The sequence below is a fragment of the Zonotrichia albicollis genome, chromosome 21, assembly GCF_047830755.1.
Source record: "Zonotrichia albicollis isolate bZonAlb1 chromosome 21, bZonAlb1.hap1, whole genome shotgun sequence".
Classification (NCBI taxonomy): Eukaryota; Metazoa; Chordata; class Aves; order Passeriformes; family Passerellidae; genus Zonotrichia; species Zonotrichia albicollis.
The window spans coordinates 1,382,504-1,400,863 of NC_133839.1; the positions used below are offsets into that span (position 1 = coordinate 1,382,504).

The following is an 18,360-nucleotide window of genomic DNA, read 5'->3' on the forward strand; positions in this document are numbered from 1 at the left end:
GCTTGGGATAGTGGAAGGTGTCCCTGCCTAGAGCAGGGGCTGGAATGGGATGGGCTTTAAGGTCCCTTCCAACACAAACCAGCTGGTGATTTTGTGATTCTGTGCGCTGCCAGCCCTCCCTTGCCACTGTCCAGCTCAGGCTGGACCTGCTCCCAGCAGGCTGCAGCAGTGGCACTGGCCCCACACCAAAAGGGCCACAGCAGGATGTGTCACAGAGCAGCTGCTGCCCCTCAACTGGAAATGAGTGGCTGCAGAAGATGAGCCTCAGAGCTAGAGAAGCCTGTTGCCACAGCTTCATCAGAACATGGAGCTCCATTCACCATGCAAGGATCAGTCAGTCAAACCATGGGAACTGCCTGTCTTCATCCCCACATCCTGTAATTAAACCTGACCATACACTGTCAATACTATGGGAGTTCACTGGCAGCTATTAGCTTCCTGGAACCATTTCTATTTCTGCAGTGCTCCCTGAAGCAGGCAGATACACAGACACTATAGCCAAGCTTTAACATTGCCCAAATTAAATTAACCTAAGGATACACTGCCAGAGCTGGGAGTCTTCAGCCTCCCTGATGTAGCACAGTTCTGTGTTCAAAGGCAGCTTGAGAGAGATTTGCAGCTGAAATTGAGGATTCTTGTCTGAATGTCCCTAGGACTCAATTTTAACACTTTCTGAAAATTGTGCTCATGTCAGAAATATAGATATTTTCCCCAGGCTCAGCCGAAGAGCCTCCACCATCACCTTTCCTTGTTCTATTTGTTTCATCCACAAGAGATAACCAGCTCCTTCCTGACAACCCCACACACAAGTCTCTGCCTTTTTAATGATGCCACCTGCATGGTATAAGCACAACCTTCTTTTTATACAGAGACAAAAAACATATTATAGCTTGGAACAGATTAGATTGTACAGACATAAACAAAACCCTAAAATCCTTTAACTGGAAGTAAGTGGTGTTCCCAGCACAGGCCAAGCACCAGAAGACAGTGGAGTATGGTGTGCTGGTGAGATGAGACATACCCTAAACAGAGCTGGGATGATGGCAACTGCTCACTGTGGCTCCTCTACATGGCTGGGTACTGCTTGACAAGATAGTTCAAAAGAGTTAATACATCTGCCAACAGACAATGGAGTTGTTTGTGACACGGGACAGCAGTGATCACAACCAGTGCTTGTCTGGGCTGGAGTGCTAAGACCAGGACAGGCCCTCCCTCTGCTCTTGGTGTGGATTCCTCTGCTCCCAGGACCTGCTCTCAGTGCCCTATGAGCAGGGCCAGGCTGCTGAAGAGCCCCTTCACCACTAACACTGCTGCTCTCACACTATGCCAGGATGGAGGCACACAGCCCAGCCACACAAAGGAGAGGAAAACTGGTGCCCAAGCAGCCCCCAAAGCTGGAGGAATGACAAGTGAGTGATTCCTGAGGTTTTCAAAGCACTGGCAGGGTTTTCTCTTGAAATGCACTGAAAAGAAAATGGAGTTGCATCCTAAAAATGGCAGGATATTATTCTGGACTAGACACATTGCCTTTCCCCAGCACATCACTGCTCTATTAGGCACAGGGGCTCTTAAGAGATTCCTGCCACTGTCCTTCCAGACTCCACACAGACCTGCAGCATTCCCAGCTTTCCCAGTACACCCCCGTGTGTACAGCCCCTCACCAAAGTGGGTCATGTCCTAGCACAGTGAGAAACCTGCCTCCATCTCCAGCTACCACAGACTGCTGAGCGACAGCGGAAGAGCAGAGCAGTGGAGTGAATATACATCAGGAAAATCACTGCTTCACTATAAACAGGCTCTGACAAGGCAAAACTAGGATCAGCTTGTGGTCCTGAGCTTCCAGCTGGAAGGAAGGCAAAGCATGCAAAGCCAAGCACATTGCACCACTCCCTGCAGCCCTTGAAGCACTGCCAAGCTGGCATGAGTACTGAGCTGGCGTGGCTGCAGGTGCAGGTACCCCCCAAAAGTGATGCTGCTCACTGAGGTCTGCTCTTAGCTAGTGACCACACAGACTGCTGGGGTGTCCTCTGTGAGCCTCCAGTGTGTCACAGATTGGCTGCTGGGGAGGGAACAAACACTGATGCAACCTGAGCTCACAGCCTCCAACCTAGATGGGCTGTGCTCCCACAGCCCCAGGAGCTCAAGGGCTTCTCTCACATCCTTTTGTGGGGCTAAGGAAAGAGAAAAAAACCCAAGCTGTAATAAAGCAGGTAAGCTGAGGGAATCCCACACTGCAGGATGAGCCTGTGTGGCTGTTCTAGGAGATGTGAGTCTTCTACTGTGAACCTTCCCTGGGCATCAGGGAATCCATAACAGATCCATAAAAGCAAAGAACCACTTCAAAGCCCTTCAGATGTAAGGACACACACATCTAATCCATCTTTAAGATAAATGTCTAAGGACGCAGACAGGAAAGATCAGGAACACTGTCAGGTAAAGCATAAACTGGCTTTCAGACACCTTCAGCCCCCCAGGGACACAGGCTGCCTGACCCAGCAGGAGCCAAGAGATGCTTTGGAGCCAGATTAGGCCCTCTGGTGCACTCATATCCATGCTGGCTCAGGGCATCAGGTTGAAGAGCAGCAAATTAAGTTCTGAAACAACAAATTGGGAGATTGAAATACCTTCCCAATTAACTGGTAAAGGAACTGAATCTGGGAGTTCTGCACTGCAAGTCAGAGAATCACACCATGTCACTGAACAAAACCCAGGAAATCACTGCAGGCCTGGGGTATGCCAAGCTGAACAAGGTGCTCTGCTGCCAAGAAGGCCAATGTTGTCCTGGTCTTCATGAGGCAAAGCACTGCCAACAGGTCAGGGAGGTGATGCTGCCCCTCTGCTCTGCACTGGGGAGGCCACAGCTGGAGTCCAGTGCACAGCAAAGAAAGAGAAATCCAGTGAAGGGCCATGAGGAAGATTAACTGACTGGAGCATTGCTCACATGAGGAAGGGATCTCCCACATGAAGGCCAGGACTGCTCAGCCTGCAGAAGGCTTGAGAAGACCTTATAAAGTTATTTAAACAGCTGAAGGAGGTACAAAGAAGATGGAGACAGGCTCTTTTTGGTGCTGTCCAGTGCCAGGACAAAAGGCAAGGAGCACAAACTGTAACTCAGGAGGTTCCCCACAAACATAAGCAAACACTTTTCCCACTGAGAGCATGCCTGAGCACTGGCATGGGTTGCCAGAGAGGTTGTGGATTCTCTGGAGATACTCAAAATCCAACTGGAAACAGTTCTGGAAAACCAGTTCTGAGCGGCCCAGGAGGAGGGGGAGGTTGAACTGGATGGCCCCAAGCTGCCTCCAACCCTGTGAATGCATCTCAGTTCACCGAGGTGCTCCCAGAGTGCCCTGCAGGACTCGTGCTCAGAGTCAACAAGGTCATCCCTCTTGGGTAGGAGAAGTAATTTCACAAATTCTCAAAACACGGCCCACTCTTCTGCCACATCTTCAATGACACTTCAGTCCTGGAGCTTACCCTTGGCTACAGCACACCCAGGCATGCTGGTGAGCTGTGTAGGTTCAACACTCAGGTATCTGCTTCAAAATGAGCACGAGACCTGAATGCATCTTGCTGGGACATTCTCAGACCTTGTTCTTCACTCAGATACAGGGGAAAAGCAGCTTCCAGGACTCCATTTTTTGAAACCAATAAAATCTCCCCAAGGTTTGAGTGATTCCACAGATCCACTATGTTCTTTAGATCAGAGATAAATTTCTGCAGCAGATTCTATGGGAATTGCAACCACCTCCTCACTGCAGCAGGAGCTGATTCTCGAGGACAGTGCTTACAGAACTGGAATGTTGCTCCTAGCTACTGTGGGGCTGTAAGTGACATCCTGAAATAAACCTGTTATTGCAGGTGATGGTCAGAACCACATCCTCATCTCTGAATTTCTGCATATCTGGCTTATTCTAGTAGGCCCTTTTTGGCAAGAAACAAAATGGAAAATTGCCAGGCCACTAAGAAAACTGCATGATATATAGAAGAAACCAGAGCAAGCCATGGATACCAGGTTGCAGAGGAGAAATGAGCGTGTGAATTTTCAGGGTTCTCGCACCCCTGTCCAACATGTTTGATTTTTTTATACAGTTTAACACTTATTTGCTTCCACTGACTGACACTCCGGAGCAGAGAAACCTTTGTGAAGGATCAGCCTCCCAGCCACAGCAGAACTGCAGCTCCAGAGCTCTGAGGGCACCTCAGGACCCAGCCCCTCAGAAGGTCAGGCTTGGCTCTTCTGACAACTCCTTGTTAAACCCAGAAAAATATCTCAGCTCTGCCCCAGCCATGAGGAAGACGCTTTGCAGGCCAGCATGCTGCCAGCAACCCCACTTTTTTCTTGCCTTTTTTTTTTTTTTAGTTTTAATAAAACATCCACGTGTTCTGCCATCACAAGGGATGATGATTCAGGCTGACCTGCATTACACAGGCATTGAGCCTCACAAACAGCACTGATTTAAGGCTGCTGTGGTTGAAGAAGAGAACACTGGGTCTTGACAAGGATGTTAAAAGAGGCAGAATTCACAGATGAGCAGTGTCCATGCTTAATTAGTCTCCTGGTTAATCCAATGTTGATGACAAGAGGCAGCAGGTAAGGAATATTCTGAGCAACAGATACAGAGCCTAAGAGTATGCTTAGGTCACCTCTTAAGAGACAGTCTGCTTTCAGACAGCTCCCTGCACATCCTCTTGTCTGAGCAGTTCAGTATACACAATCCCCTTTTCTTTTTTGGTTCAAAAACACCAAAGCCAGGAAAATAAAGAAAGGGGGAAAAAAAAGAGAAAATACAGCTCATGGCATAAGCACAGCTCTGCCATTTTGAGGAGATAATTATAGACTCACAGACTGGTTTGGGTTGGAAGAGGCCTTAAAGCTCAGCTTGTTCCAACCCCCTGCACTGAGCAGGGACATTTTCAACTGGATCAGGTTGCTCAGAGCCCCATCCAGCCAGACTGGGAATGTTTCCAGGGATGAGGCATCCACCACTTCCCTGGGCAACCTGTGCCAGGGCCTCACCACTCTTGTTGTAAAATCCTTTTTCCTTATACCTAGTCTGAATCTCCCCTCTTTTAGTTTAAAACCACCATTTCCTGTCCTATTGCAATACACCCTGCTAAAATCTCTGTCCTCATCCTCTCTTAAATATTGAAAGGCAGCAATAACATCTCCCCAGAGCCTTATCTTCTCCAGGTGAATACCCCCAGCTCCCCCAGCCTGGCCCCAGAGCAGAGGGGTTCCAGGCCTTGGAGCATCTCCATAGCCTCCTCTGGACTCTCTGCAGCAGCTCTACATCCTCCTGATGTTCAGGAGGCCCTCAGGGCCAGAGGCAGCTCTGCAGGCAGGGTGTCACCTGAGCAGGGCAGAACGCCCTCTTCCCTGCTGCCCATGCTGGGGATCAGCCCAGTTCCAGGGCTGGGGCAGGTCCAGCTCTCACCCACCAGCACCCCCAAGTCCTTCTCCCCAGGGCTGCACTCAATCCCTTCACCCTCCAGCCTGGATTGATCCCAGAGGTTGCCCCAGCCCAGGTACAGCATCTTGAGCTTGGCCTTGGTGAACCTCATGGGGTTCCCACGGGCCATTTCTCATGTTTTCCAGGTCCTGGATGACATCTTGTTATTCAGGAGTGTCACCCACACAACTCAGCTTGGTGCTGTTGATAAACCTGACGAGGGTGTCCTCAATCCCCCTGTTTCATGGATGAAGTCCATGTCTCAGTACAGAGCCTGAGGAACAGCACCCATCTTCAACTGGACATTGAGCCATAGATCACTGCTCTCTGGATGTGAATATCCAACCCATTCCCTATCATCCATCAAATCTGTGTCTCTCCAATTTAGTGAGAAAATTCTGGGAAGAAACACTAGACACCGAGAAAAAGAAAGGCACCCCTTAAGAATTTTTTTTAAATTCTGCAGGCAACCATGCAGTGACACTCCCAAAGGAGCATGACTTTCTCCATCCTTCCTTCCAGAATCCCACAGAGCTACAGAGTGCTCCCAAGTGTCCTCCACCATACCCCAAATCCATTTATAGTGCCTCAGGAATGACATTACCAAGTCATACAGGAATATGACCACACTTTGTGCCTCTGCAGAAGGTAAATATTCACTAGGCAAAACATAGTATCCCTGCAAAGCGCATTATGTTCCAGGAGGAAAATATCCCAAATGATTTGGTGTGTTTGGCCAGAAGCAAAATCCCTTCCTGACCCAAAGGGCCCAGCAGTTTAATCTGAGCAAAAAGCAAAACAGCAGCACCAGGAAGGTGATAATCTGCTTTTTGTGATGTTCCTCCTTCCCAGGGAGCAGTGTGTGTCACTAAATGGGAAACAGTGAATGCTAGACTGAGCACAGCACAGCCAGAAAGGCTCTGGGGCAGCTAACTGCTCTGGAATCAGGGAATGGCTGCACCATGGTAGCCAGGCTGCACATCCAGGTGTGTCCCTGCTGGGCACCTGCCATCCCTGCTGCCACCCTCCCTTTCTTACCTCTCACTATCCACACGGTGTTTGGGCTGTGGTTTCCCTTTGTCTTTCTGTGGTGCTGGGTCTTCCAGAAAGCTGTGGTCCAGGCTGTCCTCAGGAACAAAGTCCTCCACGCTCTGTACCTTGGCAGGGGCTGCAGGGTTGGGGGCAGGAGTGGCAGCAGCAGGATCTGCATTAGCAACAGGAGATGTAAAACACTGGTGTCACCACAAGCAAGACAGAACTTGGCTTTTTCCAGATCTGTACTGCCCAGGGTGGCAGCAGCCATGAGGCAGGACCCTGGTTCCACAGCAAGGGAAGAGGAAGGTTATGAACAGGATATAAACCAGCCCAGAGTCTGACATGAAGGCATTCACAGATCATGGTGCTGTGGTTTAGAATGCACCAGGCTGACCCAGGCTTTTAGATGGACTGAAAACCTCCCTGGCAAGGCCTGGCTCTGCTCTCCAGCGAATGCTATGACTGCACCACAGGTTTTATTACACCTGTGCTATGTGCACTGCTCCTGGGGGATGTCCCTTCACTATTCTCTTACCTTTTCCACATTGTTCAGTTCACCCTCTCTCCTATCCTCTTGCTTTTTTCAGCTGTAACTGTCCAAGGCAGAATTGTTCACATTGTGCTTTTAGATGCTTTGTGTAAACAAAAGCTCAAGAGCTACTTCAAATAGAGAGTGACTTTAATACAGCTAATTTGTAGAAACACCTTTCCGCATCTTCAAGGTATCAGGATGAAAACTCATGAAATCAGCATAACTAAGAAGCCTGAAGTGATTAACATTTCCAGAATTTGCAATACTCAATGTTTTTCCTCTGCTCATGCTGCACTTCACATCTAGACTTTTCTTTTGGGTAAAACAAGACTTGTGCCTTTTTTTTCTAGATTTCACTCTCCTTAGCACAACTTTCAGACCACTTCTACATACCAACAGTACCACTAATGCCACAGAGTAGCACTGGTGCAAGCTAAACCACAGTCAGAAGAATTACTACTCCAAGATTGCAAGAGAAATCTTAAATAGTAGCTCCCAGAAAAACCAAGTATTACTTGGTAACAATGATTTTTTTAGCTGCTTTGCAGTGAATTGGTGCCTGGGTACATTCCAGCAGAGGTGCAGGCCCTTGGCACACCACTGAAACCTTGCAACACTGACACATCAGCTCTTCCTGGCTGCCTTTTGCAACTGCTCCTAAGCATTCCGAGACATCAGGGCTGAAAGTCACAAGCCCAAAACAGCTGTCAAGCTAAGAACGAGTTTAAAAAAGAAAAGAAAAAGAAAAGCCCCAAACCCAACCACTGTAAGACTGGTAGTAGACCAGTCTTTTTTTCTGCAGATCAAAATGATAAAGGTTGCTTTTATCGACAAGGAATTTCTAATATCTCCTCTCCTCTCTGTTTTTTTTTTTTTTTTTATATTTTCTCTGGGTAGGAAGAGTCATAAACAAACCAAAATGGGTGCATTGTGTCATATCTGGGAAGAGGCACAGACAGGATGCAGAACATTGTGTGCAGATCTAAAGCCAGACCATTTCAACATCTGAAATTGCAACCCGTGTCCCCAGCACCTCCTCCTTTCTCTCTGTGGGTGTCTCAGGAGCACTGTGAGCCAGTGTGAGAGGGAAGGTATTTCCAAAGGGTGACTCAAACCATGTCATGATTTTTAGGCAGTGCCAGCTCTGCAGCTCCAGTTAGCTCTGCAAACAAAGTGAATGTGACAGGCAAATTATGGTCCAGATCAGTAAAATTACACGCAACAAACCCTTGATGCCTCTGCCTGGCACTCTGTCCGGCAGGCTCTGGACCGAGCGCTGTGCTGCTCCAGCGGGTACCAGTGCTGAGGCAGCAGCCCAGGGCTCCCTCCTCCTAGACCTGCTCTGAAGGAGCAGATTTCCCCAGAGGGGCATCTGCTGTGGAGCCTGGACCTACGTGACCATTTCTGGCTGAATAACCTTTAAACCCAGTGCTCCACTTCTCTCCATTACGCACAGGAGCCCCTGCAGACTGCCACACGTGTGCAAGGATGGCACTTCAAATAAATAGCTTCTCCAGTCATTTGTTTGCTATTCAAGAGGTATTTTTGCTCCTGGTAAGAACCTGACATTTTACTTATTTTATTAGCGTCTCCTGTGCGTTCAGGATCTTCCTCTTAAGCATGCTACAGCCACCACCCAGCTGGCTGGGCACAGTCCCCATCCAGAACAGAGACAAACCAAAATGTTGACCAGGGAAAATAGAGAATGACAGCCCAAGTCTCCCTGGACACCCGCTGCACAAGCATGGCGCCTGTGGCCGTCACACACCTGTCTGCTCAGCCTCTTGCAGGGAAAAAACGAAATGAGAACTGGAAGGCCTATGGGTGGCATCCTGCCAGGCCAGGGCGCCAGCACGCACCTGCGTGGGGAGGAGCGGGCTCGGCCGCAGGGGATGTGCCAAAGAGCCGCGCGATGATGCCGCGCCGGGCCGGGGGGGCGGCGGGAGCTGCGGCGGGCGCGGGGGGCTGCGGGGCCTCGGGGGCAGGCACTGGTGACAAGGACGAGGCGGGCTCAGGAGAGGTGGTGGCGCTGGCGGTGAGCGGCAGCGGCGGCTGGGGCGTGCTGGGGCTGGAGCTGCCCGTCGATGCAGAGCTCGGAGCTACGATGGGTGACTGGGAGCCGGAGGAGGGGCTCTGCCCGTTGGTTGCTAGTGGTGATGTGTGTCCTTGGCTTCGGGCTTCCATCATTTCCAGGAACCTGTGGGGAAGATAAATTACAAATATAAGGAATGGCGAATCTCAGAATCCCAGACTGCTCTGGGTTGGGAGGGACCTTAAAGCTCATGGCATTCCAACCTCTGCCATGGGCAGGGACACCTTCCACTAGGCCAGGTTTCTCCAAGTCCAACCTGGCCTTGGACACTTCCAGCAATCGAGGGACAGCCACAGCTTCTCTGGGCACCCTATGCCAGGACCTCCCCATCCTCACAGGGAAGAATTTCTTCCCATCCAACCCTGCCCTCTGCCAGTTTAAAACCATTGCCCCTTGTCCTGTCACTACCTGCCCATATAAGAAGTCCTTCTCCTTCCTTTATATAAGCCCTTTTCATCTGGCTGTGTGCTGAGCTGGGAGAGTATGGGTCTGCTTCCAGCTGGGCTTGGGAGGGCATGGATCTGCTTCCAGTGACACTGTGACTCCCTGGGTCACAATAAATCTGGTTTACCCACACGAGCTGAACTTGCCCCATCTGCATTGAGGTGTGGAGTATCCCAACCTGCTCTGCACTACAGGATGAAACCTACAGTACTGGAAACTTTCTGAATAGACAGATTATAATAACATGCCAGTGCTTGAAATGCAACCTGAAGTCAGTTGTTGGACATGCCTCTAAAGGAGTAAGTGCTCTAGGAATGGCATGCTTTTACATTCTGCAGAACAAATCACAGTACTCAAGAAAACTGCTGTAATAACCTCTTTATCAGTCAAGAATGGATTTGAGAGGAGAATCATTGAATATCCAAAGAAAAGAGCTGTCCTGGGGGCTCAGAGAAGACTGACTGCCATTACCCTTCTCGCAGGGTGCAGCTCCACATGCAGGCTCTCCCCTGCACACACTCCCCCTCTGTGTGAGAGGCCCTGGAGCCAAGCAGCAGGAGCACTGGAGCAGGTTGTGGTCCTGGCTGGGTTCCCGACTGGAAGAACATTAAAGCCTGTACCACTACAGGGAGTGAAAAGCTCTTTCCTTTTCCAAAAGAAACCCAAGCCTAACCCAAGCCTCCCTCCGCAGCCTGCGGGGTCAGCAGCCTGTTTCACACTCTGTGGACAGAGACAAGTTTTTGCCATTAAATTGTCTGAAAAACAGATCTGCCACATGCTGCCCAGCTGAGAGATACAGAGAGGACACCCAAAGGGAAGCATCCTGTGTAATATCCAGCACATCCCGGTCTCACCTCTCATTTCATTAAGCTTAATGAATTTGTGCATAGAGGCTCTGGATTCAGCTGGCTCTGCAAGACAGACTTTGGTTGTGCTCCAGGCAATGAGAATGTGAAGGGAGAGCCTCCTCCCCCTGACCTTGTCCTTCAGGGACCTGAGCCAGCCAAAACCTTCCCTGGACCAACTGCTGAGCAGAACACAAACAGTGAGGGCTAAGAAACTCTAAGCCTTGAGACATGATTTCCTATTTTAAGGCAGTAACCTGATATACTTTTAAGGAACAAAATAATGTACTTTGTGACCAGCAGTGTCTGGAGCCCTAGGGAGCAATAGCCCCAGGAAGCTGTTACTTGGAAATTGGAAAACCAGCAGTCCTTCCTAACTAAGTAACTGGGTAAAGTGGAGATCAAGTGCAACACTAAAAAGCAGGATTAGTGAGGAAACATAAACAGACAGGGACAAGATACAGATAGAACTGGATGATCTCAAGTAACAGAAATAGGAAGAAATTCAACAGTACAAACAAAATTGTCATCTACTCAAGGGTAAGGAAAAGTGCTCTTGCTCCCAGGTCTCCCCAGAAGAATGGCTGGGAAAGACTTGCCTCGCTCATTCTGGAAGTCTGGACTAAGGACTGCAATCCCAACCACGCCAGAGCCTGGCTGTCACATGCTGTCCATTGATATCCAACCTATACCTGCCCTGATGCAGCTCCAGTCATTCCCTGCGTCCTGTCCCTGACCACAGAGAGCAGAGATTGGTGCTGCACCTCCACTGTCCCTCATGAGGAAGCTGCAGACTGTCAAGGCACCTACACCAGTGCCATGCTGTGGTGTTCTCACTGATGCTTCCACCAGGATCCAGGCCAAGACAATGTGGCTATTGCACCCAGAACACTGGCTACACCAACATAAGCTCCTGGCAGAGCTGAGCTCAGAGTATGTGATGCAGCATCCAGTCCCCATCCTCCCTCTCCTGGGGCGAGCTGCACGACAACACGTTCCACTGAAAATGATGCATGGATTTGTCATGCACCAGAGAAAAAACATAAAGGAGTTTAACTCCTGCACTGAGCTCTGTGGAGACTGCATCAGGTTGGTTTGGAAGGTGCACAATACATCACACATGCTGCAGGAACATGACAGTGTGTGCTCAATACCTGTCCATCACTGTGCTCCCTTCCTGAGGAGGGGGGCCATGGCACCACATCCTCCAAGCAGAGCATGCACAGCGTCTGTGGGGTGGGAAAGACAAACCACGAGGCCCTGCCATTCAGCCCCCATCCAACAAAGCTAAGGCTCCTTATCCCCACACCAAGTGAATTGACATGGCCTGCAAAGTTGTTTGTCAGCTTTACCTGCGTACAATGTATAACTCCTCAGCTCCACATCACATATGCTGAGTGCTGAATTCTGCCATTCCTCCTGTCTCAGCTTTGATCCAGGCCTTTTGGTGAGCCAAAGACAGGAGAACTGAACAGCTCTGCTTTCTGGTACTCACTCCTGCTCCTCCAAGACCCACTCAGTGTTAAAGACTCCTGCCTTCCAGCTGTGAGGAGAGATTAATCCAGATGACCTACACACACCCGTGTTCCTGTTTATAGCAACACCAACCCTGGATGGAAGCCTGCAAGCCTGGGCACTGCTGCACCCAGCAGCCAAGGTACTGCTGCCAGCAGTATTTGCTCTCCTGACTGTCTGTGCGAATCACCAACATGGTTTGAAAACGGAATGAACAACTTCTGAGCCTCAAGTTGCTGAGTCCCACCATCGAGGCAACTGGCTAACTCAGGTAGAATAAGATGATTGTACACTGAAGATCTGGAAACAATGAGACACAAAGAATGTATAGAGTCACATCAGTATACAGAATATGAAGCTCAAAGAATAGTTAAAGCTGGACTCAACAAAGCACAGAAAACTCTTAACAATACCAGAGTATTTAAAGATTTACTGTACACGGTTCTGCCAAAGCTGCCCATTTTGGACACAACCTGCTTTGTTCTGGGAAAGTAGCCAGCTCCAGAGGGAGGAAAGGCTGCGACTACCACCTGTTTTTCCTCCAGAAACACATGAAATTTAAGAGCTGGAGGAAAAAAAATCCCACTACAAAACTGAAGCATAAAGAGTGTCATCCTTCCCTCTAGCACAACCAGACTGGGGCATAAAACACATGCAGGCTTTGTCTGCACCTGTGCTCCTGTACCTTTAGTCACTTGTGGTGTGTGAAGGGCATAAAAACAGGAGACAGCAAGTTCTTTAGTAGGAAGATACAAGTTATCTGGGGACAGCACAACACAGACTCCTACCCCAGCACAGCACTGAGGACAGCTGTGACACGTGTGCTTCACGTCACCTTGACCAGCTAGACACGTGGGCCAAGCCTTGTGCTGTGACACTGGGGAAATCAGGGTGGTCTGACTCCGGTTCTATCCACACAGGCTGCAGAAACCAGCTCTGCTGAGTTTTTATAGACAGATCTTCTGTGAGGGAGGTGGGTGGAAAACCAGCACACATTAAATGCTGCCAGCAAGCTCGCAGTAATTTCCAGGATGGAGGTGTCTAAGCATCCTCCACACTTTGAAAATACTACATAATGCATGAATGCTTTCTCTGGCTTTACACACACTCCTCGGAGGCACAAGTGTGGCTGTTTTGGGAACACACCAGGCCAAACCTGCCATGTGTCTGTTTTTTCTCAGATTCTACACAATCTGTCCATTCCTTGTTCTATCCATCAGACCTTTGGAAAAGGACTCCCTCAAAACCTCACTGTGGAATACGCAGCTTTGTGCCCACTCTGGAGGTAGCAGACCAGGTCCTACTAAAGCACAAGGTGAACTCACACCTGAGCACCTTTATTCCGTTGGGATACAGAGACTGCAAATATACTGTGCATGTCCAGGTGTGTCATCTGTTCTCACTCACAGGGGCTCCTTATTTGCCTTTCAATCCTTCCATTACAGACCAAGTAACAAGTCCAAAACATCCTCAAACTCCTGAATAATTCACTGGTGGTTGGACCTGCTTGCAAGAGGAGACTTTTATGCAATTTTAAAGATGAGCATGCTCTGTGGGAACAAAACTTCATCAGGGCCTGAGGTTACTGTTGCTCTGCCCCCAGGGCAAACACAAAAGGACTTGTTAGTCTCACAATTCCTAAAATTGTCAGTGCCTGTGTTCATTTAATATTGAAGGTGGGAGCAGCCTAAAGCTTTTTTGGCTCCTCGTTCTAACGTGCTGTGATAAATTGTTCATGTGGCAAGAAAGGCTTTGCGTTATTTTATTAATTGTGAAAATGAAGATTAATTGGCTGGATGACATAATTTTAACTGGGGTTAGCAAGGGTTAGATTTTTCACATGTTTGTTTTGGGCTCGTTAAAGTTACTGCCTCAATCCCCCTAGCCCAGGCCCCTGCATGTAAAATCAACGGCCAAGCAGGTTTAATTCCTGCTGTCATCCTGTTTTCCACCTGACAAAATGGATGCAGCAGGGTAACTCCCTGCTCCATAAAATACAGGACATGCTCCATGTCTCCACTTCTCAAGCAAGACTGACTGATGACGGCTTAGATGCATTTAATTCTTAATGCAGCACCCCCAAAAAATATGACCTAGATAAAGTCCCATTCCAGTTCAGGCTGGCTCCTGACCTGTCTTATGACCACAAAGATTCACAGCAAGTGGAGGAGATAAAAGTGGGACAAGGGTAAGAGAAAGCAGGAGTGGGTTTACTTTCCCATCTGGTAATTCAGCCTGTAGCTGGTGTCACTCCAGACCTGTATTCACATACAGTGGAGGATGCCAGAGAACAGCTCCACCAGCAGCTCCTCCTGCCACTGTGCGGGTGTTACTCAGCACCACGGTCTTCCTGAAATTATGTGCTATGCTCAGTGTGGAAAAAAGGCAAATAAACCCTCAACCCCCTAGCCAATATTCTGCAGTGACTAATTTGTCTCTTTGGGGAATGTGTCTCCCCAAAGCAGAGTCCTCAGCAAGAGAGCCCAAATACCTGTCTGCAGCCACCAGCCTGGCACCCACATGGTGAGAGGAGACAGCCTCAAGCTGTGCCAGGGGAAGTTTAGGTTGAGTACTGGGGAAAATTTCTCCACTGAAAGGGCTGCCCAGCCCTGGCACCCCTGTGTGGGGGAAGGGGCACATTGAACATTTACAAGTTTTCCTTGAAAACAGAAGATAAGCTGTTTCAGAACATCATAATTCAGAACATCATAAAAGCCACTACTGTTTGTTTAATAAGAATTCAAGAATTCAAAAAGGAGTGAAATGCTCTTTTAGCAGCATTGAAGATGTAAAGTGTGAAAGCACAGGGACAGTACCAGATCCAGAGGTGTGTCAGGCAGTGAGGAGCCTAAGCACAGGGAAAGAACTGGAAGCAGACTGTGTCTCCCACAGGCACATCCAGGCAGAGCCTGCCCAGGCCGGCTTACGTAAGGCGGAAGAGGCAGCGTTGTGTGCCACCTCGTGTTGTCTCTGGGATCCACATTTTGCATCAGTGACGTTTTGTCCTCAGGTCCCCCCCGCTGGAGCAGGAGGAAGAGTTCTTGTTCTCTTTCAGTTCTCACTGAGCCAAATTTAGCACTGGTCACTGTGACAGAGTAGCAACCAGACTGCACAGGGGTGAATGAATAACTGAGATGTCCTAGCGCTGTCACCTCGCTGTGCTCTGTGCCCTGATTTCATGGCAGGAGAGCAGGAATGGCCTCTGAGGAAGTGTTGCAGCAGCCACACCAGGGCCTGTGGCCCCAAACACCTGTGGTCATCTCCCCTTCCTGTGCAATTTGGGTGACCCACAGCAAAACTCCCAGTGCTGTCTGAACTGAAGCAGCTAACATAAAGGCCTTGTGACAGGAGGTATGAGAGGTGAGGGATGGGCTCCCCTACCAGGCAATAAAAAGGAAATAGCAAAGGAGGCCTCAAGTTGCACCAGAGGAGGTTTAGGTTGGATATTAGGCAAACTTTCTTCACAAAAAGGGCAGCCAGACTTTGGAACAGACTGCCCTGATAGTGGCGGAGCTATCATCCCTGGAGTGTTTGAAAAATGTGGATGTGGCCCTTGGGGACATGGTTGGGTGGCGGCTTTGGCAGTGCTTAGTTAACAGCTGGACTTGATGATCTCAGAGGATTTTTCCAATCCTAAGGGTTCCACAGTTCTGTGATCTGTCAAGGGTCACCAAGTCACACTGCACCAACACACACACTGTACACAACACGGCCAGTGGCAGCAGACAATGTACCAGGTGCTCACTTGGACATTCACTGATGTTGCACATTAAACCTGATGTCTTAGTTTGGAAAATGCAAGATCTGGGTGTGTATTCTACTGCCATCTGTTAGGTGTGGGGCAGTTCTCTTCATTGGGCTACCTGTTAAAACCAGGTGGGGCAGTTTTCTTTCTCTCTCCCACACCAACCCTCCCTCCAGGAGATCTCTGCTGTCCATGGCCACTGAGTGTCCCTGCAGGTCTGATCCCATTCCAGCATCCCATGGGGAGATGCTGCGCCCAGGGGAGGAGCCAAGCATTCCTACCTGGATCCAATCTGAGCCTGGCACAGCACAGCAGCCTTTGCCCCCTGCATTGCCAGAGGAGCAGCTTTCTGCTGCCCTGCATGGCCAGAGGGAGCCCAGGCCCATCTGCAGCAGCCCTGGAGCTGCAGAGGAAAACTCCCCCCTTGTGCAGGATCCGTGCTGCAGCAGAGCCACAGCTGGCACTGCAGGAGGGCTGAGCCCCCATGGATGGGGCTGGGACACCGCCCTGACACACAGGGGCAGGGCATGCTCTGACTTTGCCAGTGTTGTTTTGTATTACTGCATTGTTTATTTTTTTTTCCTAATAAAAACTGTTACTCCTACTCCCATATCTTTACCTGAGAGCCCCACAATTTCAAAATTATAATAATTCAGAGGGAGGGGTTTGCATTTTCCATTTCAAGGGAGGCTCCTGCCTTCCTTAGCAGGCACCTGTCTTTTCAAACCAGGACACCTGGTAATCCCAAAATGAGGGGCATCTGACAAGCATGGTTGCAAGGACCTTCCCAAGCCCTAATAATGAGCACTGCAGACCTGCCCCACCTCTGATTCCCATCACACACTGTTGTGCCCATATGTACTGTATTTCCTAGCCCAAACTGTTTACTAAGGTTGAGGCTTTACCCAAACCTGGGTTCTCTGACATATGAATGTGAGTATGTCTTTAAATTAGGTCTTTGGCTATAAAACTCATGCTTGGAGACCTCCTGCAGGGATAAAGACTGAGTGTAAGAAGTGCATACCTTTCAACTCCAGGGCTGAAGTAACCCCTTTGCAGCTCATCTGTCCCACAGAGGTGCCATTTAAACAAACAGACTCTCTGTTTCTACCTGGGGTACAGAGAAAAACCTTAAAAACCCTAAAATAGCTCTCTTTAGTCAGTGTGATCAAAGTACTGACACCTGACACTCCCTGATGCTTTTCTTTTGGGATCTGTGCCTCTACCCAGGAAGCATCCAGGGGCATTTTAAAGCCCTTTCTCTAAAGAAGTGTTATTTTCTGAGAGTGAAGAACTTTGGCTTCAGTACAGATATGAACATGCAGAAGCTGGCCAGCTGCATAAGGATGTCACTTTATTTGCTGAACCAGAATCCTAGAGAAAAGTCTTGCTTTTAATATTTCATCAACTCCTCCTTTGTCAGGCTCTGATATTTCTGAGGCCATGTTAAGTTAACCTGCAGTCTGACAGTGCCAACAGCCTCCCAGCAGGGCAGTGTGGCCACACGGGGTGGGATGATCCAATCTAATACCTGTTACTGGAACCAGGAGGTCTGGCCACCCCTCCAGCACTACCACACTGCTGCTGCTGCTGCCTTTAAGACCTAAGATCTCTTCTCAGAGCCAGCCCAACACAGACTAACCCTGAGGTAGATATAGCAAAGACAGATTTCACAGTCACAGAGTCGCAGACTAGTTTGGGTTGGATGGGACCTTAAAGCTCACCTTATTCCATGCCCCTGCCCCAGGCAGGGACACCTGTCACTGCTGCTCCAAGCCCCATCCAAGCTGTTTTTCTGCTGGATTTGTGAGCTCAAGTGACACATATGGAGACCCAGCACACACTAAAGCTGCTGGAAGGGCAAGAGGTGGCAAAACAGAAAGATCTTGTGCTGTGGATTTGAAACAGCTCTGCCAACTCCTGATTTTATTAAGTATCCTCCCGTTACTGAAGAAGTACAAACAAAAGCATGGAAAACAATCTGACAGCACAGCCCACGCAGCCCAGTCCTTTGAGCAGGGACATCAACAGAAGTGCTGAAGGCATGAGGTGACTAACTAGTCCCTCAGGAGAAGAATGAGGTGAATGCTCTGGAAACAGCATTCTTTGTGTGAACTGGGGTATTTCAATGTCCTCCAAGGAAAACATGCTGAACAAGGTTATAGAACCTTGAAACTTGGTCTGAAAAATGCTTGTCCAAAAGCCTGTGCATGAATATTTCATAATCATCGATTCCAATTTCCAAACAAAAGCTGCCTGTAAATAATCTTTTTTCAATACATTCTGAGGCTGACTTTTCTGGATTGCACACCACTGCAATAAAGGCCTTGTCATGGGAATTTACAGAACATGAATTCCTGTTCACTGTGCTACAGGTGCATTGGCTTTATGGGGCTAAAGCTGGCAAACACCATTACAAGCAGCCAGGGTGCAGAACAGACACAGAAATACACCAAAGAGTTCAGAAGTGCTCAAAGGGAACAAAAGACAGCAGTGTAGAGGCTATTACTTTCTGCTGTTGTAAGACACAAAATACACAGGAGTGCAACAGCCAGGAGAGGAACCAACTTGTGTGCTGAGCAGCTGAGAGATGGAAAACATCTCCTTCCAGCACTTTATCTACTTCAGCATGTGCTGGCTCCAGGTGTGCTGCTCAGCCCCACCTGCCCTGCCCTCCCCAGTCACGTGCCTGTAGGAAC

At 49.1% G+C, this 18,360-nt stretch overlaps 1 protein-coding gene across 2 annotated transcripts in view; it reads right to left on the reverse strand.

Moving 5' to 3' along the window:
* RABL6 (RAB, member RAS oncogene family like 6) overlaps nt 1-18,360 on the reverse strand; it is a 54,372-nt gene that overhangs the window by 8,236 nt on the left and 27,776 nt on the right. For both annotated transcript variants that reach the window (XM_074556671.1, XM_074556672.1), the window contains exons 9-10: nt 8,880-9,217; nt 6,492-6,657 (exon numbers count right to left, since the gene is read on the reverse strand). In XM_074556671.1, coding sequence (XP_074412772.1) covers nt 6,492-6,657; nt 8,880-9,217 — 504 coding nt within the window. The remainder of the gene's footprint in view (nt 1-6,491; nt 6,658-8,879; nt 9,218-18,360) is intronic.